A 26,424-nucleotide genomic window follows, 5' to 3' on the forward strand; every position below is an offset into this window, starting at 1 on the left:
TACTTTACAGGGTACATAAAAAATGGCATATGCTTGTCATATTTAACATAGGCATTAGTATAAACTGGTAAAATATTATACGTTGTTAGACTTGGAGAAAAATCACCCAACAGCATTCAATGGTTGGGCCTTACTACTCTTGCAAAGTCTTTTAAAAATGTATAGAATTTATAGAAATCTTTATACTAAGTATATTTCAGCCATGTGAAGTTAAACTCAATTGATAATTAGATATGCTTTTTTCCAGAGAACTGTGTTTTACAACTTAGGGAGTTAAGCCAAGCACCACCTGTAGACCTTCTACTTTTTTTCATTATTAATTAAATTAATAGTTTGAATATATTCATATATTTTACTTTCAGTATAAATCAATGGTACCGGTCTCTCAGTGTTTTGATTAACAGTTTTCATCAGGAATATGAGACAAAAATACAAGCAATAGTTATTTCATACAGTCAACTAATGCAGCAGGAACCATCATTGGTAGCCTAGTTGATACAGTCTAAAGTTCACTTGTGTATGTGTTTATGTGTATTTGTGTGTTCATGTCTGTATTTTATCAGCACTAACTCTTGCCTGATTTGCAAAGACACAGCTTGATCCTCATTCTCCAGAAATTGCACAACAAGGTTTTTTCATTCAGAAAGCTATGGTACCTTGCACTGAGGTGTTCAACTTCTATTATGTCGTAATTACTGTAGCATATTAATAAAAATATTGTGTACATTTATTTATTTTTTGATGATTACCATATAGAAAAAACGTTTTATTAATGCATGTAGCAAGACTTCAACGTACCTTTGTCAGGTAGTTTAATGTTGTGTTTATGTGTGCGTGTGTCTTTAAGAATATCTGCCTACCTGCGAGCATGATCCACAGTCAACTCTTCAGTATTGTTCACAGTCAGACACTAGTTGATGATAATGTGCTCATCACAGGACTCTGATGACTGAACCCACAGTCGTTTCTTGGTGTTGAGCGGATGGCATCTGTCGCTTCCGTGGAAACTCTCTCCAACAGGAATCATACGGCAACAAGCTCGCTTTAAACGCGGACATGGGTGTTCCTCCAGGCATGAATTTCCACGCATTTTTGTTCCTGGTTGTTTAATTTCGACTGCGATCGCACCGTGGCTACATACACAGACTGTCATGTTTTTCTTTTTCATGCCACTCTGATAACTTTGCTCGTCGAGACAGAAAGCACTTTTGCGTGGATTATTGTGCCTGAATAATGGTTCCCAGGAGCGTGCTGCGTCCTGCTGCCTTTAGGAAACAACTTCAAACAGCGCTTGCTGTAACCATGCTTACCAGTTTCATGATTTAATAATATAAGGGATATGAGCAACGCCAAAGGCGGCGGGATGGCATCGAAGGAAAGACTGCACGAGCTGTGGATGTTGTATTACACAAAGGTGAGTGAAGTGTGGAAGACCTGACGGAGACACCTGTTGCAGCAGGTCCTCTGCGTGAAGTTATGTATGGAAACAATATGTTGATGTGTGTGAACTACTGCAGACGTGTATAATGTCTCTGACGTTTGTTTAAACAGTTAGGCTACATAAGGAAGTGGCTTATTTAACGCCTGTTTGAACAGCAGCTGTTTATTTACTAAGTGGTCGAGGCTTCACTGTGCACACTAGTACATGTCATATCATATGACTGTGTCCCTGAGCCATTTAATGTATGGAAATCCCTTAGTAAATATGTTAATCGAAGCGGATTAGCTCACTTAATTAAGTTTGCACCTGTACCTGCTATGCAGGTGTCACTGCGGCTACTTCCTGTTCCTGTTCCTGCTATTGTCGCTTCCTCAGTTAAGCATGAAACATCATTGGATTAATATTATAAAGCTTAATTTATATTCTCATTTGAGTTGGTGCCAGGAAGCCTATGCCTGTTAGACTATGCCTATTTCAATGAGAAATGAGAAAAAATATGTATATGAAAACTAAGATGGCATTATCCCTAGTGAAGCAATAGTTTTGTGTGATATTTTGGTCTTTCCTGTTGTCCCCTGTAGATGTAACTGCAACTTTTTTATTTGCTTGGTTATTAAGGCCCAACATCTCTGTAATAGGGAGACCAATTAGCTGAGAGTAAAAATATATTGTTGCCCTCATGACATTGTCTTCTCCGGATGGAGGAATACAGTTTGGCTGTGAATAACTTAAGTATTACTATTTAATGTGTTTGCAATCTGCTTCCATGCCTGAGGAAAGAGAAAACAAGATCAGACTTCTTTCAAATTTGCATGCACTGTATGTTCACTCTGGGGCATAAAGACTGCTCTCTTATTATCCCAGTGAATCTTAATGGCAACATTCTTTACAAAGATAAAGCCTAGTCATGTACAAGGACATTTTTCATTACATATAATAATTAAATGTTGCTTTAATTTACAGATTTGGTTCAGTTCCAATCTAGGAAACCATGCTATTGCTTTAAACAGGGCCAAAGGCCACGCTGGAAGAACTGCAAAATTCTCTAAATGCACGTGTGACACACCTCTTGCAGCATTTACTATCAAAGTGGTCATTGTGGTCACTTTGGGCATTTCCGAGGTTGTTTGTAATCCGCTGTGTTACAACTTCTCTTGTCAACTTGTGACTGCAGACTCACTTTGAGACTTTAATAAACATAACGAGTTGAATGCACTTTCACAAATAATCCGTGGTGTGTGTGTGTGTGTGTGTGTGTGTGTGTGTGTGTGTGTGTGTGTGTGTGTGTGTGTGTGTGTGTGTGTGTGTGTGTGTGTGTGTGTGTGTGTGTACTTGAAGGTGAGTCTGACAGCAGTGTTGTATGTGTGAGACAACTTCCTATTTAGCTGGCTCTCGGCTCTAAGTTTTATCAGTTGCCCTAAAAAATAAAGGAACCAAAAATGATAGACGTCTCTATCTGTCTGTCTCTCTTTTTGTTTTTTTAACTCATTTTCCATCAGAGAATGACACATAGATTTCCAGGCTCTCTTGGATGTGCATTTTTGCAAATGACCTGCCCTTATTAACAAGCTGCGATGAAGAATGGCACAAACAAGGGATTTAATGAAGCTGAACATTAAAGTGCACCACCTTATGTGACTCAGAGAGCACAAAGGCTGCACAAAGGCAGCAGAGCCACTTCAGAGATCATCTGCCTGTCCTATAGAATTTGAACCCAGGTAGCTGTAAATATATATGTCTCTTGATTCTCTTTTGATTATGTTTTTTACTGCATTCATCGGCCTCTGTATGTAGGCGAAATCCCGACAACATCTGTCCATGTTTGCTCAAATATGAACTTTGTTTAGACAAGCTATATCAAAAATCTGCGAAGCATCCTAACAGTTGATTCCAACATGTTTTAGTACATGCAGTACCTCAGACATCATTCTGTATTCGCAATAAGAAAGCATAACAAGCTCAGGCTTGTCGGTGATAAAGGAGCTCTGCTTCCTCCGATTGTGCAAGAAATCACACACCCCTTGCAAGATTGTTAGATCAGCGATGGCTCGGGGCTGGCAAGTCATTGTGATATAGAAGCGTCTTATACTCAAATCGGTCCAAGAGAGATGGATCTTTTGCAAAATTGAACCAACAGACTGACAGGCAATGATGGATACATTGATGATTTCCTAGATAAGAGCCTGTGTTACAGACAAGAATGTCGATTATTTGCTATAGTCGAGACACTATTGTTTGGATACACAATATAAACACATTTATGTCATCACATTGATCTATATACAACTGTATTGACAATGTAAACAACCAATGTTTACTCACTAAATGCTTCTTGGTTATCAGGTTTTTGCAGTCTTAAGTTAGGTGATAGCATACTAAGCAAGGCTCAGTGCACATCATTGTCTTTCATGTACTGGAGTTACAAACACACTTACTGGCAATTTCTATCTCATATCTGAGAATGCTTTCCAGACCATAATACAATGCTCATGCCTTACTGGTACGAACACAAATTAAAGAGTGTGATCTTATCGCTGAGGGAGTACCTTAACTTGTCAGATCGTGTCTGTAGAAAACCAGATGGGAATTCTTCTGGATAATAATACCGTTAGACTGCATTTTAACAAATGTTTATTTCAATGTTGTGTCATTATACAGTAAGCTGGTTGTAGAGTTGAAACTGGTGTTTTTCTTTTAACTTCTTACTTTGACAATGAATTTAGGTTCAGTTCTTAACTGTGATCCATTTAATGACGATGAATTGTGAAGTGCTTTTAATCTTAATGTGTCTGTTCTGAAACTAACTGCAAAAATAGCCAATTGTGTTTAGTTGACAATGGTACAAAAGTGAGAAAACATTAAGTGACTCAGATTGTAGAAGCAGGAACTAGAAATGTTCAATTATTTTACTGGATAAATGATAGATTTGGAAAACAGTTGAAACAACAAATCGATTGAATTAAGTTATTTTTCTTAAATAACCTGGTAGAAGGTTAAATATATTTTCAAACGCATCCTGAATTAAAATTGCGATTTTTGGCTTTACAGCTTTATTAACTTTTCAGTAAAATACTTTAACAATCCCTCGTTGAAGCTTCTCAGTTGTGAGAATCATAATTTATCTTTGTTGCATTTTAAAAGTCAGAGGATCATTTGGGGACTTGGACTTTTAATCAGAGAAAATGTGCTATTTAAAGACACCCACTTAGGCTGTTTTGGGTAGATATCTGCACATTTTTAAGTAAGAAGGATTTGTATGTGTGTCTACTGCCTAGAGATAGCTGTTCCAAGACGTATTGAGTTAAAGTAAAGACCCGCTGGAGGTAATAATCCTGGATTAAAGTGATAAACGAAGATGTATCCTTCCCAACAGTGGATACAGTAAGAGGAAAGGCTGGCAGAGGAATAGAGTGAGATTATCCTCACATCATTAGTATAAGAGACGGTTAGAGGGAATAATTAAAGCCTGTAGCGGTAGAGATGGACCACAGGGACAATCCGACTGCCACCCATCCACACCGCCATGAAACCACCCCCTCAGCTTGGATAGACAACAAGTCACATTTCCCGGCTTTGCTCGCCACACTGTCAGTCACCCAACTGTGTATTTGTCTCAGTTTCTGATCGTGGTATGATCCCCGTCGATATGAGAAGTGAAACAACAACAGCCACCCCTGCAGCTCTCTATTAAAGTCCTACGAGCCCTGGTATTGAATTCCCTCATGTGTCTCCGTCTCCCCTGTTTACCAACAGAGGGGCCAACCAGAAGAAAATCAAAGTGCTCTTTGCTTTCACTTGTGCAGGAAGCTGGAGCGAACAGAATGCCAAGCAGCAGAGAGCGGCACAGCTGCTTGGCCGTGTGCAGAGAAAACAGGGATAAATGGCACAGTTTATAGGGGTCGGTACCTCATGGTTGATCTGTGACATCTGGTCTAATAGTGGCTTTATCGAACAAATCCTGGAGCTAGCTGCGCTGAGCAAGGTTCAGTGAAAGCAGTTGAACTGAGATCGAAGGACGTGTATCTTTTCTGAGGTGTAATTTAGTAAGGGATGATTTTAGGCCCAGGGTTCAGACATAAAGCAAAGCACTGTGTTTCTTCTGAATATTTAATACAATTCCTCTGCTTTACTTCCTCATGGCAAACCAGATTCCCTTACTATTTAAAGTGAAAAATGTTGCTGTTGTAGTTAAACTCTGCATCTCGGGTGCTCTTAAACAACACAGCGTTACGTACACCTGCGTGGGAATGGAAAAAAATGAAGAATCCTTTCTCGTAATACTGAAAGCAATCTTTGCTTACTTAATTTGGTCATAGTCGGTGTAAAGATGGTGTCATCATCTCATAAAGAGTTGTTAACTGTGTCATTGTGAGTGGCAGTGGATGCAATCATAAGTGGTGTGTATACTCTGCAGGGTGTCATCATCATTAATACAGGAAGATTAATAAAAACCTGTTTGCATATACGCTGAGTGATGTTAGGGAGGATTCAGTCTTTTCAACTACTGAATCTATTAATGGAAAGTAAAACAAAGCTGAAGGAGTGTTTCAAATATGTCTCCATGTCCTTGCCTCACCTACTCAAGTTTTGAATACCTGATTATCAAGATGTTGGAGGCACCAAACAATAGGTTGTTCGTTTAGGTTTCCTGCTTTCAAACCGTACAGCCAGAGATGTTATAGTGTGTGTGTGTGTGTGTGTGTGTGTGTGTGTGTGTGTGTGTGTGTGTGTGTGTGTGCGCGCGCGACAACTTCAATACTATTATTATTATTTGTTCAATAATGATGTTTACAGGGTGAAGGCATATGAACTAAGCTTACTCTACCTAAAAATACAGTATTCTCTAATTATGACTTTCATTGTTTCAATTAGTCTCATTTGAGTCAGTCTGTGCATATATTCACTTTTGTTTCTCGTCTACATCTTTCTGTTCCCCTGAAAGCCCGTACACATAACCGATGCTTCATTGTTTCTGTGGGAAGTTTTTTATATTTTTTTTATAGACTCCTCCCTTTCTATCTGCCCACACTATAGTAGTAGCACCAAAAGAGGAAGGGGTTTGACAAGGAGGCCACGAGTGAAGGAAATAAGCTACAGTTAGAGTGTCATTTCCTTGTAACTTGTTTAACATTTGGAAGAGCAGAAAGGGGCGAGTCAGACGCTGGTGTTACTTTAAGTGGTGTGCAGCTACTGAACTGCCGGCTGGGAAATAAACTGAAGGCTCACCTGAGACTGGGTTCGCAAGAACCTGGCACCCTGCTCAGCCACATACAATGAGAGATGGACTTTCTCATAAGTCAATGCCAGTTGGTAATGTACATTTAACATTAATGCAGCATTGGAAAGTTGCAATATGTTTTCAGAGTTCACTGCATTAGATCTCCATTCCTCTAGAGGAGCCGTGGCAATTATGCACATCAAACATACATTGAGCTCCAGTTATGCACGCATGTTCTTTGTACTGCAGCAGATTTTAGATGAACCGATATGCAGCGGACTAAACAGTGATAATGTTTGACCTATTTGATTGTTGGCTTATGGGGAAGTTTATTGCGATATCATGTGTTGTTTGCTGTACATTATACTATTTGTGTACAATGAGTCAGTTAGACAGTCTGAAACAACTCATGTGTTCCATTCTTCCCGGCACTGCAGAAGCGGCCTCAACTATCAGCAGCAGTGGTTTCGTGCATACTCAGCTAATTCAAATATGCAGGTTGTTCAATCACACAGCACATCAAGGAACATGTCTGCATGTCCTGTCTTTTTCTAATTGTATTTGGAAACCCTGCGTTACCAGAAGAAGCTTGACTTGTCTTAATAGGCACAACTGATAAAGGATAATTTGGCTTTATATGAATAAATACAAATATCAAAGTAATTAAGTTTAAAGTTGTTTCTCTGGTGACCCAAGTGACATTTGGTGTATGTGAGATATAGAGACTGATGTGAGGAGGGAAGAGTGGCAGGATATGTTGCACTGCAGAGGCAGATCATAGCTGCGATAACGCCGTCTATGTGTAAACATCCTCTCATTAAATAGTCTTAATTGATTCTATAAGGACGCATTAAAGCCAGAATGTCTCGTGTATAACAATGACATGCTTACAGTAAGATGTTGTTTTTGTTCGTTGACAGCTATATGCAGAAATTACGGAATGTTTGAACCGATAGACTTAAAGGATAGGAACATTTCTTTTGACCTCCCTGTTATGAAAAGGAAAGAATTGGCGCGTGTGTTCCTCTGTGAGTTATATCTCTTTGCAACATCCTGTTACAAAAACAGGTCACAAGGGTAGTGCCATGTCTTCAGCTTCTGTCTGTCACAGTTTGAAGCTTAACCTATTTAGAGCAGCAACTTAACAACCGAGCATAAGCACAGAACATGCTCCATTGATACTTATAGTGTCGCTGTGCACATTTTTCACATTGCATATTTACAGTGCATGCCTGCAGGCGTGAAGGCCTCATGTGTTCTTTCCTCCCTCCTGCAGAAAGACGTAGGTTATCTGCAGCAGTGGCTGGAGGCGTTTGTGGCGTCCTTTGAGAGACTCGTTGATGTGCAGTCACTGGAGTCGCGGAGGTGAGTACTAACAGTTATTTGTAAACTTCTAGTTCCCACCAGTTTAAATTCCCCGTATCAGGGTGAACACGACCTTCTTTGAGATACCATTTTGACATGTTTATGGTATGTGTAAACGCAGCCCCTATTACAATGCCCTTTGCCTCCTCCTCTCCCTTCTCCAGGCTGGAGGAGTGCAGCTCCGAGGTGCCCATGCTTTCCAAGGAGGTCCTGGTGCTCCTTGGTAAACAGCTATGGGAGAGTGCGGACCACCTCTCAGACCCCCCCGAGTCCAACGGCACCCTCCCTCACCCCCTGCTCATCATCAAGTTCTTCATCATTGTCTGCAGGTGAGGACTCAGCCTCCTGTGTATACACTTCTTCATCGTGATCATGAACAAGCTAGACAGAAGAACTGTGTTCAATCAAATACAGATGTTTATAATTAAAAGTCTCCAGCTACAGGTTCTTTTTCATTCCTTCCATATTTGTTGTGGTTTTACTTGAAGTAATATAAATCAGCCTGTTAGACATATATTTAGGGATGAAATAACATTTAGGCATGTACTTGGCACGAGACTAAATTCTGAAAATGTACCTAAAATGTTTGTATGTAATGTGTAAAATTAGGTCATTTTGTCTTAACCCTTCTCAATTTCCTTATTTTAAATGTTAGCTCTGTTTTAATAACAAAAGAGACAATGGTGCCATAAGGAACTGGATGTATGACAGTTTTTTAACTTTTCCAGAAATTGCAAGCAGGTTGTGAAAACAGGCTGCAACTTAGTGTCAGGATGTTCCCCCTGATGTTCTGAGCGTCCGTTGTATGTGTCTTATATTGGGTACGCATCATCCTTAACACTCAATTTCACACATTTCTCTCTACTTCTAGGAATATGGAGAACATAGACCCAGACAACACCCCTAGTTTTGTTTTTGAAACCATCAAGCTTTTGAATGTCTGTTTAAGCCAGGTAAGGCCAAGATAAACTTTACCTCAAGCAGGAAACAGATTTCATTGATTTATGACGGGGCTTAGCTCCAATGTGAGCTCACTATATCAATCATGCAAAGATGATTTGGTGCCCTTGTAGACACTCTGTGCAGAAAAGTGATATACAACAGAGATACACTAAGCCTATACAGAAGTAACCAAACTTGTTTACACTGAAAAGAGAAATGGACGTGTAGTCGACCTTCTATTCATTGAACTGGAATGTGTTGTATTTATTGTATGTTATACGAACAACAGATACATATGAATCTGTGTTGAAGAAGAATTACAAAGTAGGTGTCCAAACTTTTATTTTCTACAGCTTAAGAAGGGCGAAGGGGAGCAGTCGTCTCTGGAGATGGTTGTGCAGTATGGATTTGTGCTGTTTGAGAGTCTCTTTGACCCTTATCAGACGTGGAGGAGAGGCCTGGCAGGGTGAGTGTGTGCTGCCTACTTTGTGAATGTGTGGGAGGTGGAATTTAGCCACACAAAGACCCAAATACTGTTTGATGCATTTGGCATCTTGCCCAACCTTTCTGTGATGTGTAACACCCTGTCTTGTTGCTTGTAAGAATTGAAGTCAAGCCTCATAATGCCAGCAGTATTAGTGGCAGTCGTTGACTAGGCGTGATGTGAGTCAGTGCAGTGACTCGAGGCTTTGTGTGTTACAGGGAGGAGGTGAGCCTGCTGGAGAGGAACAAGTATAAGTTCTCCCCGCTGGTCTTGCCAGAGGAGCTGTCTGCCCTCTTCCATGGTGAGATACTCCCCTTCGTCCGCTCTACCACACTGATCTCTGTCAGACCTCATATACCACAAGAATCCAAATGTTCCCACTGCTGCCTAAACACAGCTTTAATCTGTCATCTTTGACATGAAAAACCCTGACCTTTTGTTTTCTCCCAATCACAATCTCTGCCATGTTTATTATAATGAAAGATTACTGGTCAGTGCAGCCAGTGAGACCTTTGGGCTGAACACTTTAATTATTCACCATCTAATTATCAAGTTTCAATCTCCTGAGTCCAAGCGTTTCTAAATATAAAAGCCCATTTGATCAGTTAGTAATCTATAAATCATGTGGGGAAATCTCAGCCTGGGCAAGTTTCAGTATGCCCACATTTTAGGAAGATTATCCCATAATAGCAGCGTTTAATTAGAACTGTAGAGAGCTAATTGTGCAATACCTAGCCAATTAGCAATACCTAAGCTTCTGTTTTTCATGTAATTCCCAAGTACAGAGGTGGCATAGCAGGGCATGTTCAGCCATTGTACCACGGACAAGTGACATTTATTATCCTTATGATAACAAACAATACAAAAGGTACACTGTATGTGCATGTTATTTTAACAGCACTGTATGAATGGTTGCTGTATTGTGGTTAAGTGATAAGTGAAATACGTTTTTTTTTTTTTATAACTTTGTTTCTTGATCTGAATGTCACAGAAAGTCTGCAGGAAAGCGAGAAGCTACCAGAGGTCATCACACTAAGATTTGTCCATCTCCAGGGCGCTATCATCAGCGGAGGAAGGGTCTGCTTGCCTTTCTTTCCTCTTCATCAGTTTTTATTATGAAACACTACAAGATAGATAGATAGATAGATACTTTATTGATCTCAATTTAGGAAATTCTTTCATCACAGAAGCAGAAGTGTGTTCAGACTGTATAATACAATACTTAAAATACTTTTAAAAAGTGGTAAAAGAGAATTAACAATCAAAAACAAAACGAAAAATATTATATATGAACATAAACAAAACAATATAAAATATTCTGGATAATTAATATAAAAAGTCAAAAATACAGCAGGATCCAAAATACTACAGGTATTTGGCAATTTCAAACTGATTACAGGGGAGTGACTTTGTCCATATGATTTTCTTACAGAAGAATGGCCTTCTCTCCATCACCCCTTCCTCGGTTGAGGACCTGTTCTCTGTTCTGAGAGTGTGGTGCTGCCGGGCCTCGACAGAACCCAAGAGCACTTCTCTCTCCCGGCTGACGCTGCAGTGCCTGACGGCGATGATCCACCTGCTGCACGCCAGCAGCCCTGCTGAGCGGCAGCTGGAGATCAGGACCATACTGGAGAGCTACTTCCAGCTGCTCAACTGGAACCGTCCTCTCAGCAGTGAGCTGCAGGAGAGGCAGAACTGGGAGGAGAGCCTGATCTCTCTCCAGCGCCAAATGCTAAGTAAGATAGGATAAGATAAGAAGTACTTTGTTGATCCCAATTTGGATTTGTTTGCGTTGCAGCAGCACAAAAAGACAAGGCATTGTACATTTAAGAAATGAAAAGACTAGAAATAAACAATCCAAAATGTAAACATCTCAAATAGAAATACAATAGCATTAAAAAAAAGTAGAAAATATACATGTGGAAATACAAATGTACAGTAACAAAATATAAAGCAGGATATTATATATACATTAATTGTGTAAAGAATGGATTATTAAATATGAAATTGAATATAAATGTAAAATGTACGAAGGGAGTTTAAGTCCAGTTATCCAAGAGAAGCTATGGAGCAGAGAGTTCTCTTCCAGCCAGAGGTGATTTGTTATACAGAGTTATTGCAGTTGGCAGGAATGTTTTCCTGCATCGGTCCTTGTGACAAGTAAGAGCAGGACTCAAGGCTAGCTGAGCATTCATATTTTATATCTCTTAATCAGAATGGAGGCCAAGTCATCGATTTCCCCAGTGTCTGAAATATAGTCCACATCCTTCTTGTTGTCAATTCTAGCTGCTGTCCCTGAGATCCTGCAGTGCCCTGACAGGCCCGTCCTGCAGGCTGTGTTCCTCAACAACAACTGCTTTGAACACATCCTCAGACTGGTTCAGAACAGCAAGGTCAGAACCCTGCGCATCTTAAATATGTCTGTTCTGTCAAATATTTGTTTTGTTTAAATGTCATGTCTATTTCCTCTTTTATTTGCCTGGTTGCCCTAATGCTGTTTTACTGCTTGGTCAATGTGAAATATCCCAAAAATGTTAATGCTTTCAGCTTATATTTCCCCTCACGGTTACAACACATGTTCCTCGCTGCAACTGTAGAGAAACCTGGATCAACTTTGTCTCTATTACCTTTGACAGATGACTGTTTTGTTTAATTGTCTGTCTTTCTGTGTTGTGTGTGTGTGTGTTGTGTGTGTGTTGTGTGTGTGGCTCCGTGTGTACATCCTGCAGCTCTTTCAGAGCAACATGCTTAGACCGGATCGTGAGGTTGTGTGTGACCTCACTACTTGTTTACTCACAGAGCTCGAAGTGGACCAGGTACTTCCCCCCCCCACTCGGTTTTGATATTGGTCTGTCAGCAGGAAACTCAGCCTTCTCTCCACACGTTAACTGCTCTGAGCTATTTAAACAGGAAACTTGAAGCAGGAAGTCTGGCTTACTCTCGTTTTGTAAACAAAGCAGGTAGAAGACTATCGGTCATTATTGTTGTTTAGAATTCCCTTTTTAATCTTTCATATTGGGCTATCTGTCCATCTAGAATATCCACTTACAGCCTTTATTACATGTGTTATTTTGGTCCATTGAATCCAACTTTAAAAATATACAATCAAGTTGGCATTAGTTTTGAGCACAAGATTCAAATGATTAGTTGAGGGATTCATCTTTGCTAGTGTTGGAGAGTCGATTTATATAACATTCACAATTAGAGGCTGAATTTCTTGTTGACATCTAAAGGGAAAAAGAGCATGCTGAGTGTTTCTTGGTGCATGCATGAAATGGTGGTTTTACAATGAGCATGTCTTTCCTTCTACTCTTCTAAGACCTGGCACAACCTGGTGTGTTGATGTTGCTTCATTTGTAGCAATACTGGGGATCTCCCTGAATTTCTTTTATTTGTTACGGTGGTTGGCTTTGGATTTTGCATGTGTGAATCTATCATTAATTAACAAAGAGGCAATTGTTTAGTGACTGATACAGCAGTGCACTTACCCATTCTGCTCCAATAATTGTTGTTTAGAAGAAAAAAAAAATGAAATGAGCTGCACTTCCCCTTGCACTTAATGCAGATAATCATTCATTCATTTGGTGAAAGATTTCTTCAATGTTGATGTATTTGCTTTCCTTCTTGGTGCTGTGCAGTTGGAATGTTCACCTTTTCCGGGCTTCTGATGTCAACTCATTATGATTCACGTTTGGAACTCTGCCTCATTCAAAACATTTGTAACACAATCCTTATTCTGATGTAGGTTTTGGAGAAAGGATCAGACAGTATTACAGTTCATGCTCTAGGAGTCCTCACAGCTATAATGAATAACTCACCCTCTGCTAAGGTAAGGCATCTTTGTGGTCAAATCATACCTCCCTAATAATTCTTTACATGTATTTTAAAGCTTTATTACATATGATACAACCTACAATCCCAGATAAAGTTAGATCCTGATGAGGAAAGCTGGTTTCCGTTCATTTAAGAACTCTCATTGTATTCCCTTGTATGGAAGTGTGCCAACTAGTTATCCCCTGAGGGGCAGCTTTCACCAGCCTATTTCTGCCTCATTTCCCCACAGGAGGTTTTCAAGGAGAGGATTGGTTACTCGCAGCTGTTTGATGTGCTGAAGAGTCAAGGTCAACCCACCAAGAGGCTTCTGCAGGAGCTGATGAACATGGTAAAGCACACAGCACTCATTATCCCCACTGAGAGACAGTAGATGCCAATTAGCTGTTATGGATGACCATGTTCTTATTTAAAGTTCACCTATTATGCAAAATTCACTTTTTCATGTCTTTTATACATAAAAAGAGATTAAGAGATTCTGAAAGTATCAGGAAAAAAGATTCTCTCTCTTTTTGTCCTGATGAGCTGATCAGATTTTGGCCACTTTATGATGTCATAAGGTTTTTTTGAGTTGTGTAACCATTAGCCAGATAACCGACCTAGGTAACACCCCTCACCTTATCACCTGAATCTCCTCCTAGGGCAGGGTTCCCAACCTTTTTCCCCGAGAGCCCCCCCAAATTACTCCTGTTGGAAGTTGCGCCCCCCCCACACACACACCCACACACACACAAGGGGGGGGGGAGAACAGACAAGGCAACAGCGGTAATTCAAGTTTAAAAGTCGCAAAATGCTACAACTACTGTCTCAAACTAGATGAATGTGAAGCATTTTGTTAAAGGAGGATGAAAGCGTAATTAAGGAGCACTATTGGAGTGACTTTGATGGTTATTGGACTCAGGCGCGCCCCCCAGGTTGGGAACCTCTGTCCTAGAGCAACATTGTGTTTTTTTTAACCAAATATCTCACAGAGGGGCTTGGGGAGTGGCATCTTATTTTCATCTAAAGTAACAGACACAGAATCAGCACTTTTGAAACAGGGCTGAAACAGAGGGGATTATGGGATGCTACAATGCATGATCTGTTTGGTATTTGGAGCCAAACACTTCAGACACCTGTTTTGACCTATAATATATTGATGAAAAAGAGTATAATAGGGGACCTTTAAATGAAGTTGTTATTGATAATGTGACCACATATCATCTTCATTCTCTGTCTTCACTCTTTTTTTCCAGGCAGTGGAGGGTGAGCATGCCCACGCCCATCACCTTGGCATCAGTAACGACCAGCCTTTGCTGCTGCTCCTGCAGTGGCTCCCTGACCTGTCACGTCAGAGGGACCTGCAGCTGCTGGTGGCCCAGTGGCTGGCCACCGTCTGCGGCGGCTCCCTATCCTGCCGCACCGTGGCTGTCGAGGCGGGCATGGTGTGGGCTCTGCTGCAGGTGCTCTCACAGCCCCAGAATCTGGACAGGCAGTGTGCAGACGCCCTGCTGGGCCTCCTGCAGGACCTGGGCTCCCTGTGTCTGAGACCTGAGGAGCTGAAGGGCCTGCTCAGACTGCTCAGAGTGGATCAGGACAATGGCGCGGTCGTGGGGAAGGTGCACCCCTACTGCTCTCGCGTCATCCAAGTGCTCTCGGCCATAGCGGCCAGAGAAGGCCAGGACAGTGCCTTGCAATACTTTGACCTCACGCCCCCCATGGCTGGCATCATGGTGCCCACAGTCCAACGCTGGCCAGGCAGCGGGTTTGCCTTTCACGCCTGGCTCTGCCTCAACATGGAATTCCCGTGTCATTCAGAGTCCTCTAATCACCGCAAACCTCGTGCAAACTCTGTCACAGGGGTTCAGTATGACATGGGAAAAGGACCCCGCAGGAAGCAGCTCTACAGGTAAAGAGAAGTTAAAGTGCGTGCTTTTATAAATAAGATGTCTACGTTGCACAATTTTTGACCGAAAGTATCGTTTTAAAGTTTCTTCACAGCAAGTGGAACGGGGCTGGAGGCCTTCTTCTCCATAGAGGGAGTGCTGGTGGTGGCTGTCTGCACTAAGAAAGACTACATGGCTGTCACGCTGCCAGAGTACCCACTATCAGACTCATGCTGGGTGAGTTTGGACACACATAGTACAGTAAGGATATTAGCCAACATGTGTCCTTTTTTAGCCTGTCCCAAATACAAATACATTTGATCAAGGAGAAAATAACAAATCATTTTCTAAACGGTGCTGTCTTGGCCCGTAACCTTGAAGAATAATCACTAAGAAATAGAAAAGTGCACCTTTTGAAGGAGATGGAGAGGTCTATCATTAGGTTAAATGAAAGCTGTCAACTGTCTGGAGACTATGTTGCTCCTTTAGTTTCTCAATACATAAATGTACCTAATTTAATCATCATCACCACAGCATTCAGTGGCTATAGTCCACATCCCAGGCCGTCGTCCGTTCGGTCAGAACCTGGTCACCATCTACATCGACGGAGAGCAGCGTAAAACTGCTCCGCTTCGCTTTCCATCTTTCAGTGAGGTAACTGACACTACTATCTAAATGATCCTGGCAATGGACCTAATATTAAAAAATAGTTCCCCTCTATTAATCTGACTTCCTATTTTTCTCCCCCAACTTGCCACCTGAAGCCTTTTACTTCCTGCTGCATCGGATCTGCGGGCAACCGGACCACCACCACCACCACCACCACCTCCCCCAACCTGCCCATGTCCTCGTCTTCTAACCCATCGACGCCGGAGTTTTCCTTCCCCCCCCATGGACCCTCCCTTATCCGTTCCCAGTCCTTCCCAGCTACCTTTGCAGGGGGTCGCTGGGGGTCTTTGAGAGAGACCGCAGTGCACACCATCCCAGCAGGACTGCAGGACACAGAGTGGGGAACCCCCACGTCTCTGGATGGGCTCCTGGGCACCGCGTTCATCTGCCACGAGGCTCTGCAGCCGGCACAGACCAGAGCTCTGCACGCTGCAGGTATGTCACGCTGTGCAACAATGAAAATGTTGTTGTAAACATTTTACACCTTCAAAATGTTACGTTTTCAGATCTTAGCTCTTCCAGAGTTCACCAAACAATCTAATGTAAAGAAAACCAATACTAAAGTAAATCACAGAATTCCCCATAGGATTCTTATTTTCATGCATACCAAACAACGTTTGCATATTTTATGACCTACATTTGTTTTTGCTCCACATCACAGGCCCGAATCACGTGTCCTTATTCAAAGCGGAGGGAGAGTTATCTGATCTCAACAGCAAGCTTCTTCTGTACTACACTCCACAGGTGATCCATTGAACCATTTATAACACTGCTTGTATTATGTGAATTATAAGCAACGCCAGTAAAATATACTTGTTTGCATGCAACTGTTTGTTTTTTGCAGGCCTTCAAGAGCCAGATATGTCTGGACCTGTCGCCCAATCACCTATATGATGGCAGGCTCACAGGACACAGTGTAGTGAACTGGGACATCAAGGTTAGATGTGACACAATTAAATAGAGAGTGAGAAGTGAATCAAGAGAGTGAGAAGTGAAATATCAGTCATGACCTGTCTCCATGTTATTTTTGCTTTCTTGTTTCCCTTTTGGATGGTCAATTCAATTTCTAATTTAAAGTGGACCTATCATGCTATATTTGAATAATATAGTGTAGGACCATACCTATATAAGACATATTTATACTTTTTATTTTTCAAAATACCAAACGGATCATGCATTTTAGCCATTCCTCATTTCGCTCAATTTAACACTGTCTTTGCATGGGCTGATTCTGTGAGAACAGCACCATCTACATGTACTACAGCGTCTCCAGCGCTTTCGAATGGCAATGTNGATGAAAAGGGTGTTATTTTTACTTAATTATGAATGTTGTTACATCAGGGCTGAAAATTCGTTTTTTTGTATTATATTTCCATTTAATCTTGTGGACGTGCAGATTCCCTGTCCTCCATCAGGGGGTGCTGCAGCACCCTCAGCACCCCTACTTCCCACGGCCCTGTGCACACTGCCGTTCACAATTGTTCATGTAACAATATAATATACATTATAACAGCAGAAATGTAATTGCTTTGGGATACTCACATATTGCATTAGTTATCTCTGTTATGAGTCAGTTAAACACTTCTGGAGATGTTGGACTGTATGAAATTATAATGTTTGCGGGTTAGTCTATTCTCACTGTTTTCCAACAATTCCTTTTTTGTTTTTAGGGCATCACTGAGACGACCACAGCAGCATCAACAACAAATACAATGAGCCCAAGAAGTGAAGCAACATCAACAAGCGCACCTCCAACCACTTCATCAACAACCCTTGCAACAACAAAGAATCGTGAGTTTGAGCCCCTGCCCTTTATCTCTGTCTGTATTGACTTGTATTATAGTGCAGACTTGTATGAAAGCCCATTATAATGTCATTTTGTCTCACACTGAATTCTTCTGCTTCAAATAATCGGTCAACTCTTTGTTTTCTTAGCTCCTGCAAATGTTGAAAATGTGAATGTGATCTCACAAACTGAGGGCAGTATAACTCTGATATGGAAACAGGTTGAAACCACCATTTCAACATACTTCCTTGAATATGAAAACAAAGGTAACTACAAGGAGGAATTTATCAACGCAACTGCAGAAGGGACATCAGTAACACATGTAGTTACTTCTCTGAAGGATGCGACAAAATACAATTTCACTCTCATCACTTCGCTTAACGGAATCAACAGCAGTGGATACAGATTTGAAGCTGTCACTGGTAAGCAATATTACATTTTGAATCAGCATTTGATGAAATGCACATTTAAGATAAATTGCTGTATTTATTCAAATGTATCATAATTTTCACGCACTTTCGTATTTAGCATCAGAGCAATATCTAGAGACATGACATACTTATATTAAGAAGTTTTAAAATGATCTTTACATCCCAGCTCCCCGTAATGCAGAAGGTTTCCGAACAGTTACACAAACAGAGACCAGTATAACTCTGCGGTGGGACAAAGTTGACAATATCCTCAACTATATATATATATATATATATCCTAACTATTAAATGTTCTCATTAACTGGGGGGTGTTGCTCACTTTACACATTTGACTGTTATTGATAAAATACTGGAATTGAATGCGCCTTATTTGTTTGAGGAAAGGAACTACACCAAATACAAAGTTTTATACAGGAAATTCTGTCATTTTTTAAATCTTTTCGTGTCATTTTGTGACTGTTCCTTCATCATGTTTCTTTACTCCCCAGCTCCTCGTAATGCAGAAGGTTTCCAAAGAGTTACACAAACGGAGACCAGTATAACTCTGCGGTGGGACAAAGTTGACAATATCCTCAACTATATACTCAATGGAAAGGAGATTAATGTCCCTGCATCAGATAAAACTGAAGTGGAATACACAATCTCAAATCTCACAAATGGAACTAAATACAACTTCCAGCTCTTCACTGTGTTTGAAGATGTCAGAAGCTCTGGAGTAAACCTCACTGCAGTCACAGGTAAGATGTTTGAACTCTGATACAGGCAAATATAACATGTAAATGAAAGTTTCTCATTAACTGGGGGGTGATGCTCACTTTACATATGTGACTGTTATTGATGACATACTGGAATTGAATGCAATGTATTTGTTTGAGGAAAGGAACTACACCAAATACAAAGTTTTATACAGGAAATGCTGCCGTATTTTTATCCTTTCGTCTAATTTTGTGACTTTTCCTTCATCTTGTTTCTTTAATTCCCAGCTCCCCTTAATGCAGAAGATTTCAGATCAGTTGAACAAACAGAGACCAGTATAACTCTGGGGTGGAAAAATGTGGATGTAACCTTCAACTACACACTTGTGTTCAATGGAAAGGATATTAATTTCACAGCATCAGATGAGACTGAAGTGAAACACACAATCTCAAAACTCACAAATGGAACTAAATACAACTTCCAGCTCTTCACTGTGTTTGAATATGCCAAAAGCCCTGGAGTAAACCTCACTGCAGTCACAGGTAAAATGCTTTCCCTCTGATACAGGCAATTATAACATGTAAATTAAAGTTTCTCATTAACTGGGGGATGTTGCTCACTTTACATATTTGAGTGTTATTGATACAATACTGGAATTGAATGCAACTTGGTATTTGAGGAATCCTTTCCTCAAATACCAAGTTGCATTCAATTCCAGTATTGTATCAATAACACTCAAATATGTAAAGTGAGCAACATCCCCCAGTTAATGAGAAACTTTAATTTNGGCTGAGAAAAGATAAGGCTGAGTGTGTGTGTGTGAGGAGCTCCGCGGATTGGTCCATTTGGACCTGGGTATCGTTACGTCACTGTACTCAGGAAGAAAAAAATGGAAAGAGAAAAATCTCCAACGAGGCGTTCTGGGGCAGCATAGACAGGTATTTTCTGTGTTAGAGTTTTACTCGCTACAGGGTGTACTTTGAGGGTGTGTGACTTTGCAGACGGTTTACATGCATAAAAAGCTACATAACACACAAGGGGACGGGTAATAACCGGAAAAGCATGTCATGGGACCTTTAATAATTGTATTTTATTTCACCTGTATAAATTATGATATGTTGTTATCACAATACTAATGTCAAATTACAACATTTCTTGGAAGACACACCATTTATTGTTTTGCACAAAGTGAACGCCACCAGATCTGACTGGACTGAAAAGTGTAGTTCATCAGTAATCTAAATTCCACTTGTGTTGAGTATGTATGGAATACTCCTAATGTCAGATTCAGTACTGCAAAGTGAAGTCCCACAACCTCTTCTGTCTAATTAATGCTGTACAAAAGATTCCCAAAGCGGTGAAGGTTTTACCATTCACCTCCAGACACAACAAAACAAATCAAAGGAATAGTTCAACTGTTTTGAAGATAGGCTCTCTTGCTAATTAGGTAAGACGATGTTATGTTGGGTGCGTGATATACCTTTTCACTCCACAGGGTGTGGTTGTCTGTACCCTCAGCAAACAGGAAGTCCTGCAGCAGCCTGAGGAGGCGAACCAGGCTGGGACAGAAAGGCAGGGTCACGCCCTGAGCCTCCCTCAGGTCTGACAGAGACGACTCCAGCATCATCTCCAGCAGACTGGAACAAAAGTGGAAAACAGGATGAGCTAATAACCCCAGTGTGTGATAAAACAATATGTCTGGATAATTACACTAAAAGGTGACACAGCCATGGGCGTGGTTCACTGTATCTTTCCATTGTGAGACTGCCATTCCAATGTGTTTGTGAGTGGCAGTACATTTGAATTCACCGTCACTGACCTGCGTTTGATGTCATCAGGAGGGCGCACCAGTTGGCAGGAGGAACCCAGTTTGGTGAGAACAGAAAACACCTGTCCTCTCTCTCTCCAAACCACATCCTCCGACGCCTCAGGCCCGCTGCGGCTCCACAGCACCGAGAACACGATGTTGGTCAGCAGGTTGCACAGCTCCTCTTCGGGGGTCTGCTGAAATGCAAACAACACTCAAAATCCTTAGAAAGAGATCAAAGACAATAAATGCTCATAAAAATGACAAATAATAGGTTTGATATCCATAACATCTGCGCTAAGGGAGCTACCTGTGGGTTGGACGTATTTGAGATGGTGTCTCCAGTTGGAGGGTCTGTCCCATAGCTGGTGTCATCCAGCACGTTGGACAGACTGGAGCTCTTCCTGGGTCTGGCAGGTGGGAAAAGTTTGCAGTTCTCTAGAGGAGACGGTGTGTTTGTCAGGCTGCCCGCAGGAGTGTGTGTGCCGTTATCTCCCATGCCCCCCAGATCCAAATCAAAGGGGGTACCAAAGGGGGAAAGCGGCTGGTAGTCTCTCCCTTCATCATCAGGGCGAGAGGAGGTGATATCAACGGCATTGGAGATGGAGGACGAGTGGCTCACCTGGTCCACTGAATCAAAAGACTTAAAATGAAGGGAGCCGGTGAAGTTTTTAAGCGTTCCTCCACTCGGAGGAGACTGGGATAAATCCGAGAATCCCTCAGAGATGTCTCGCTGACCACTTTCATCCTCCTCCTCTTCCTCCTCCTCCTCCTCCTCCTCCTCTTCCTCCTCCTCCTCCTCATCCCCGATGTCCTGCGAGGTGCGGTAGTTCAGGAACATCTCCGGGTGAGCGTCCTCGATGACCAGAGACTGCCCCCTGTGCAGCGGAGGCCGGAAGTTGGGCTCGAAGGAGGTGTGGTTGCTGGATCCTGCGATGCTGGCAGCGTGTGACTCGTAGGACTCTTTCACATACAGCTTGGTGAAAACATCCTGCCAGCCCGGCTGCTTAGCAAGCTGCTTCACATAATCCTCATTGGAGTAGATCAGATGAAAGATCTGGGGGGTTAACAGAGAGGAACAGAGGAAGAGATTGTTTTTATTACGAAGAGCATGGTTGTGCTTGATGTTACTTTTGCACTCAAAAGATGACGATGACAGTTTGAAAGTGTATAAATTAAAAGAGAGAAGACTGACCTTGCGGCAGACGTCTAAGCGGACAGTGAGCTCAGCTCGGTGGGAGAGACAGACGACAGCCAGGAGGTCTCTGAAGTTCGGGGTTGCATCTGTGGGGCAGCAGAACATTTAATTAACTTACACCTAGAAAATACTTTTTAAAAAATCAGCTTCCTACTATAAGTGTTGGGATCCTTCATAAACTCACTTATTACCGAGTGATACTTATCAAGATATTTGAGATTTTTCATCGTTGCATCGTTTAATTATATCATGGTACCATGGTTTAAAAGGGAAAACCTACAGGGTTGCTGTTCCCTGTTTCTTGAAAGTTTCCTGCACAACCCAGATCCTCTAAAATAACTATTTAATTTAGTTTATTATATAATGGGAAAATCAAGAAAAATGTTATGGTCCTTTTCAGGAAAATAATAAATGGATTTAATTATGAACTTATGGAAATAAAGTGTAAATTAATTCAACAAATACAATCTTGAGAATCAGACCTGATGAAAGCTTTTATGGTAATACAGATTCTGTGAACAGTGAAAAACAACTGTCAATACAACTACTATGTTTATGAATTAAACCCTTTCGTTTTTATTTTTTTTAATTAGGATATTTTTTCGTGACAGTTTTTTTAATGTTACTGAAAAATACTTTGAAATCAAATGTTCAGTAGCTCTAGCATTTAAAGACGTCTCTTTTATCATCCATTTCTAGCTCACTCGACCACAGAGCACTGAGCTGCTTTGACGTTACCTGTAGCAAGGACCTGCTCGTAAAGACACCGCACAGTAGTCATGGTGACGGGAATCGTATCCATGAAACAAACCAGGCCAAGATATCCAAAATCCTTGAGCTTGATGCGCTGCTTGTTTCGCTCAGACACTCGCTCGCTTTTAAGGATTTTGTATAAAACCTGCAACATGGAAGGGGAAATTGTGCAACAGTGGTTGTTACTTCAGTTCTGACGATATATCACATGGGAGCTTGCAGTAAAAGGCAACACATCTGCCAAGTGATAAACTGAAGTATTTTAAGAAGAGGTTAGGTCAGTGTTTCTCACCCTGAAGACCCTCTCTCTGGCCTCGTCTCCGAAACTTGGAGTGAGCAGCAAGCAGTACAGCTGCTCCACCCCCCACTCCAGCAGCACGGCCTGCACCTGCTCCTGGGGGGGGCTGCTCCGCAACAGCTCGTACAGCACGTCCAAGGCCCTCACCACCTGATGGAGAGGAGACATTCATGAGGAAAGGGTCAAAGAGGAGGATAAAACACCAAGAAATATGGATTTAGGGAGGGTAACATTTTAAGTGGTCACATAAGGAGTTTGTAAGTACATAGATGCCAAAACATGAGGATCTATCAGCTGGATGATCAGGGAGAGTTCATTGGAAGTGAAATATTAAATTGAAAAGGTCAGAAGATAACAAAGTAAACTCCAGAAGGAAACACAGAAATAGAACATACCTGCTTCTCCTCTCCGACAGACACAATGTAGGCGAGGACAGTGTGAAGCTCCTTTTGAGTAGGAGACTTTAGAAAGTCTTTCAGCAAGGCGAAGAGAGACGTTTGAATCGTCTGCTTTTCATCGGACAGAGGGCTGCCATCTTTCTCCACACTACGAGCAAAAATAAATAAATCAATGATCTCAGTCTGCATTCATGTGAAAAGAAATATGGTTGAATATGAAAAAGTATATTTAGACGTACTTTTAACCTTTACAAATATATTTTGGTGGACATCTCATTGTATCTTGAAACCATGTGTTGAATTTATTTAAGTGCATGTCAAAGGTTCACCTGTAGTATGTGCGAATTGTTTCCAGAATATATTGGACTCCGTACTTCCTCTTCATTCGCTGCTTGCCTTTGTTAAGCACAGACACCATGTACTGCACGTGGGCTTTGGAAGAAAAATAAGACTTTTGTCATTTCTCTCCAATTTGACATTTAGAAATGTCAAACCTATACAAGAGGTTGTACTGAAGAAGTGCATTCATTAAAAAAAAGGAACCAAAGCGAGGCTTCAGGCACAGATTCACTTTGAGTCCTCACCACAGCCTGAACTAGAAACCTTAATGTGTTCTACCTCTGCTCTCCCTGCTTTTAGCCTGCTTTTACTCCTTTCAGGCTAGCTTAAGTATTCATAAAAAGGGACACAAACAGCTCCGGCACACATGAAAAGGTTCACAGGGGCATTACTCGCAACATGAGGACTGCTTGTGCCTTACCCAGACAAACGGTAAAATGGCTTTTAGTCCAGATGCGGAAATCAAAGAGCAGGTGCTGGTAGAGCTGCTGTAGAAGTGGGCTGTTCCCCTCGTTGAAAACCTGGTCCAGCAGCAGCTGGCAGGCCAATAAAACGTTCATGTCCATCATACTGCCAGGAACCTGTAGCAGAGGAAGCAAAGAGGAGAGGGGATTTGTGTTAAAGATGGTTATTTTTGAACAAGGGTTTATGGACTGTCTATTTTTGGAAACACTTGATTCTGCTGAAATGGGAGTCGAGTGCATGGATAGTACAAGTGTTTGTGTTCTGTCAGTGTTCATGTCTTTGCCACTGTCAAACGTGGCAACCCCATGAGATTATTGGGAAACAGCTTCCTTACAGGATGCTCCACCTTAACAGCATGTATTTCAGCATATCCTGTCAGACAGAAGCTGTGTCTGTGCTGCACCAACACAACACCTTATTGGCTGCCACCCTTATAGATCTATTACCACTGTGTGAAAATTGAAACTTCTGAACATCATCAATAAAACAAAAATTCCTTAATAGTATAAACTGAATAATTATTATTGCATCTCAAGGGCTCAACAACTCATTACCTTGATCCTTATATATACACAGCATTGTCCTTAGTTCCTTATATTATTAAACAAGGGGATATTCACTGTTTATATCAGCAGCAAAAAGCACATTTGCCGAGTTTGTCTTGCAAGAGATCCACAGAGTGGTTTGAAAGTCTTTGATTTTAATTTAGCTTTAAATCTACATTAATTTCCCTAGCTTTCAACAAAAATATTTCAAACCACAGATTTGATAGCTACGCTTTTGTGCTCAGTGAAAGAGCAATTGCAATCTGGCGAACTCTGCATTCATTTCCCCACACAAGCATGTGATACTGTGAATCTCATAGAACCAATGGTTTCAACACAATACCCATTCATTATACAGCAATTATACCGCAGCATTACAAAAGAAAAAAGGTCAAATATTCACTTTCAGATGCTAATCAGCTCTTTTCGCAATCAACTCCCACTTGCTGGAGCAAAACCAAGAACAGGGTGCTTACTTTGCTGAGCATGGCTCCTATGATGCTCGGCCCGTGGCACTGCAGGAGGCACTCCTGATTAACAGGGTGATGAAGAATCAGGTTTTTCACCATCAGCAGGAAGGCGGCAATGCTGTTTCTCTCTAGTCTGCCCTCTGAGAGACAAAAAATGGGGCAAATCAACATTTATGGTTTCCTGTATCTCCCAGTCATATTTCTGCATTACCAAGCACTTTGTTGACATCTGCATATCTCAGCATGAGTTGTGGTTATGGTATTTCCCTTACTTTTGCAACCGATTCATATATCTCGTGTTAGACTTCTTGCAGAATAAGGTGCATTTGGCCACTGAACTGGATCTCCACATGCGAATGTTATACCTCATGCTGATTATGACATTTAACCTGTAAGCATTGATTTCACAATCTGTTCTATGTTTGTGTGTTGTATATTATAGTATACGCCTCTTATCTGTCTTTCACATCCTGTTTGTTCCTGCAGTATGAACAGTGTATAGACGCTGACTCACTGCCATTACACATGATCTTCACTACACGGAAAATCATATTTATCATTTAGCCTAGGTCTAGTGAACAGAAATAACCAGGAACAACAACATAGTAAGCCTCAAAATTCACAATACTTTAGGTTGAACATAAAGCGTTTTCTGACTTCCCACATGTCCATACTGTACAAGTGGAAATTGTTATTTGATTTGCTAAGGTTATGAGATACTTAAGTCTAATATTTAAGCATCCATCCCACTACACTGAGGGTAAATGGTATTCGATGCTCACAGTATTCAAAAATTGAAATTAACACCCTGACATTTCCTTCCAGAAACAATGTTCCTGCCCCTTCATTTTTAGGTGAACTGACCCTTTCATGAAGAAAAATCTAGGTTTAAATATCTAAGCTAAACATGAGCTGACCTGGGGACTTGTTGAGTGGCAGCAGCATGGAAGCGGGGCCTCTGGAGGTGAGCTCTGGTCCCAGCAGGTCTGAGATCTCCTGACTGCCGCTGTTAACCTGCTCTGTTTCACATACCTGCTCCAGCAGAGGCAGCAAAACCCCTACACCTCCCATCACATTTACAACATCCTGCGAGGGAAAAAAAACTTCCACATAAGTTCTTTTTAAAGGTGACCTATCATGCCAAATGTACTTTTGTACGTCTTTTATACATAAATATGTGTCCCCGGTGTTCCAGGGGACTCACCAAGTGTCAGAAAACACAACCCTCTCTATTTTCCTCCATACCCAAATCTCTTAAAAAGGGGCTGCAACGGATCTGATTCTGTCGTGGTTAGATGTACATTGATGTCGCAGAGGTCGCGAAAGCTACCATTTACATGCACCGACATAGGAGGACTAACCACCTCAACCGGGTTATCGGCATCACGGTGAAGACACTGCTGTATCTTCACAAGTTAGACGT

The 26,424-nt window shown here is 41.4% G+C and overlaps 3 protein-coding genes across 3 annotated transcripts in view; 2 read left to right on the forward strand and 1 right to left on the reverse strand.

Moving 5' to 3' along the window:
* Window positions 1–903: 903 nt before the first annotated feature.
* LOC104948740 (neurobeachin-like protein 2) lies at window positions 904–16,776 on the forward strand. The gene is made up of 18 exons (XM_010774967.1): window positions 904–1,414; window positions 7,936–8,024; window positions 8,189–8,353; window positions 8,896–8,977; window positions 9,320–9,432; window positions 9,669–9,751; window positions 10,442–10,527; window positions 10,883–11,186; window positions 11,737–11,843; window positions 12,180–12,266; window positions 13,196–13,279; window positions 13,514–13,612; window positions 14,517–15,169; window positions 15,251–15,383; window positions 15,681–15,800; window positions 15,911–16,250; window positions 16,477–16,559; window positions 16,660–16,776. The coding sequence occupies exons 1-18, from the start codon at window positions 1,340–1,342 to the stop codon at window positions 16,774–16,776; spliced, it is 2,820 nt and encodes a 939-aa protein (XP_010773269.1). The 5' UTR covers window positions 904–1,339.
* Window positions 16,777–17,486: 710 nt separating this feature from the next.
* On the forward strand, window positions 17,487–19,290 carry LOC104948741 (uncharacterized). Its single transcript, XM_010774968.1, has 3 exons — window positions 17,487–17,606; window positions 18,521–18,769; window positions 19,016–19,290. The coding sequence occupies exons 1-3, from the start codon at window positions 17,528–17,530 to the stop codon at window positions 19,288–19,290; spliced, it is 603 nt and encodes a 200-aa protein (XP_010773270.1). The 5' UTR covers window positions 17,487–17,527.
* Window positions 19,291–20,015: 725 nt separating this feature from the next.
* The window catches only part of LOC104948742 (neurobeachin-like protein 2), an 8,677-nt gene continuing 2,268 nt past the window's right edge, over window positions 20,016–26,424 (reverse strand). Inside the window, exons 2-14 of the mRNA XM_010774969.1 lie at window positions 26,304–26,315; window positions 25,919–26,088; window positions 25,008–25,141; window positions 23,943–24,102; window positions 23,512–23,614; window positions 23,180–23,330; window positions 22,779–22,934; window positions 22,472–22,631; window positions 21,731–21,819; window positions 20,846–21,592; window positions 20,548–20,732; window positions 20,209–20,365; window positions 20,016–20,105 (exon numbers count right to left, since the gene is read on the reverse strand). Coding sequence (XP_010773271.1) covers window positions 20,016–20,105; window positions 20,209–20,365; window positions 20,548–20,732; window positions 20,846–21,592; window positions 21,731–21,819; window positions 22,472–22,631; window positions 22,779–22,934; window positions 23,180–23,330; window positions 23,512–23,614; window positions 23,943–24,102; window positions 25,008–25,141; window positions 25,919–26,072 — 2,286 coding nt within the window. The 5' untranslated portion in view covers window positions 26,073–26,088; window positions 26,304–26,315. The remainder of the gene's footprint in view (window positions 20,106–20,208; window positions 20,366–20,547; window positions 20,733–20,845; window positions 21,593–21,730; window positions 21,820–22,471; window positions 22,632–22,778; window positions 22,935–23,179; window positions 23,331–23,511; window positions 23,615–23,942; window positions 24,103–25,007; window positions 25,142–25,918; window positions 26,089–26,303; window positions 26,316–26,424) is intronic.

The sequence above is a fragment of the Notothenia coriiceps genome, unplaced genomic scaffold (genome assembly GCF_000735185.1).
Source record: "Notothenia coriiceps isolate Sejong01 unplaced genomic scaffold, NC01 NC01_scaffold00014991, whole genome shotgun sequence".
NCBI classification, from domain to species: domain Eukaryota; kingdom Metazoa; phylum Chordata; class Actinopteri; order Perciformes; family Nototheniidae; genus Notothenia; species Notothenia coriiceps.